Below are 1,660 nucleotides of genomic sequence, written 5' to 3' on the forward strand. Positions count from 1 at the left end.
GAGGAGAGGGTCTGGGTCACTGGGGGGGGGGGGGCAGAGAGGGAGGCTGCTGCTCGACACTCTCTTTGGACTCTCCCCCTGGTCCGTGCTGTGGCTTCGTCTCCCAGCTGACCGTCCGCGTCTCCCCCCTCTCCCCCCCAGATGTATGACTACAGCCTGGACATGTGGAGCCTGGGCTGTATGCTGGCCAGTATGATCTTCCGCAAGGAGCCCTTCTTCCACGGCCACGACAACTACGACCAGGTGAGGCGGCCGGCCTGTCCCCGCGGCCTTCCTTCCCAGGGGGCCCCGGCCCTCGACACCGTCGGGAGGGGAGGCAAGACCAGGTCTGCCCTTCTCTCTCCTTCCACCCCGCAACGTGGATCTCACTGCAAGGCCTCCCTCCTCTCCCGAGCGCGTTCCCTTTCCAGACCCCCCCCCCCCCCCCGGTGCCTTCCGGTGGCCCTGGGACTTGCCGGGGCTGGGGGGGCCCAGCATCCTGTCTTCCCTGCTCCCACTTCCCCGTCTCCTCTCCCCCCACCCACGTTCACCAGCTCTGTCCCTCCCCAGCTGGTGCGGATCGCCAAGGTGCTGGGCACGGAGGACCTCTACGACTACATTGACAAGTACAACATTGAGCTGGACCCGCGCTTCAACGACATCCTCGGCAGGTGAGACCCGGGCGCACGCGACTGTCCCGCAAAGCCTCCCTCTCGAGGCCGACCTGGTGGGGGAGGCTGTGGTCGCCCCCGGGAGCTGTCTCTGCAGGAGCCTTGCCTGACTTTGGTGGCTGACGTCGTGGCAGCGCGACTTCCGGGGTGGAGAAGGGCGGGGGCCCAAGCCTCTGACGCCGCCCCTCTCTGTCCCCCCCGCCCAGACACTCCCGCAAGCGGTGGGAGCGCTTCGTGCACAGCGAGAACCAGCACCTGGTGAGCACGGAGGCCCTGGACTTCCTGGACAAGCTGCTGCGCTACGACCACCAGACCCGGCTGACGGCCCGCGAGGCCATGGAGCACCCCTACTTCTGTACGTGGGCCTTCCGGGCTCTCCCACGCCCCTCACCCCGTGCCTCGGGCCCTCTCTCGCCGAGGCCGAGTGGCCCTGCCAGTCGCTGGCTCTGCTGGGCTTCCGGCCTCCCAGATGCACACGCGGGGGCCAAGTCGTGCTCCTCCCATCCCCCATGGGTGTGTGGGGGGGAGGTATTTGTGAATTCCCTGCCTTGTGCAGGGGGTTGGACTAGATGACTCTGGAGATCCCTTCCATCTCTTAAGCCTTGGTTGCTTTGTGTTCTTGGGCACGCGGGGGGGCTTTGCCGCCGTCCAGGTGGTTTTTGGGTTAGGGAGGGGTATCTCCACGCTCTGCAAAGGGGCCGGGCTGTGCTGCTGAGCAGCTGGGCTCCAGGGCTGCTTTGTGACAGGAGCCCCTTGGAGGGGGGCGGCTCCCGCCGAGTCCTCCGCGTCCAGCAGACCCGAATTCTCCCGGAGCACCAGCCTCTCCCGGCTCAGCATCCGTCTCTCTGCTTTGCTTTGGCCCCACAACACGGATCTCACTGGAAGGCCTCCCTACTCTCCTGCGCGCTCCCTTTCCAGAGGAGGCTTCCCCCCCCCACGCCTCCCGGTGGCCCCCTGGGACTTGCTGGGGCCGTGGGGCGGCATCCTATCTTCCCCGCTCCCCCTCCCCC

The 1,660-nt window shown here is 67.3% G+C and overlaps 1 protein-coding gene across 2 annotated transcripts in view; it reads left to right on the forward strand.

The window, feature by feature from the left end:
- The window catches only part of LOC107110674 (casein kinase II subunit alpha-like), a 37,608-nt gene that overhangs the window by 34,688 nt on the left and 1,260 nt on the right, over positions 1–1,660 (forward strand). For both annotated transcript variants that reach the window (XM_015411475.1, XM_015411476.1), the window contains 3 exons: positions 142–243; positions 550–650; positions 857–1,005. In XM_015411475.1, the coding sequence (XP_015266961.1) occupies positions 142–243; positions 550–650; positions 857–1,005 (352 nt within the window). The remainder of the gene's footprint in view (positions 1–141; positions 244–549; positions 651–856; positions 1,006–1,660) is intronic.

The sequence above is a fragment of the Gekko japonicus genome, unplaced genomic scaffold (assembly GCF_001447785.1).
Source record: "Gekko japonicus isolate JY-2015 unplaced genomic scaffold, Gekko_japonicus_V1.1 scaffold4565, whole genome shotgun sequence".
NCBI classification, from domain to species: Eukaryota; Metazoa; Chordata; class Lepidosauria; order Squamata; family Gekkonidae; genus Gekko; species Gekko japonicus.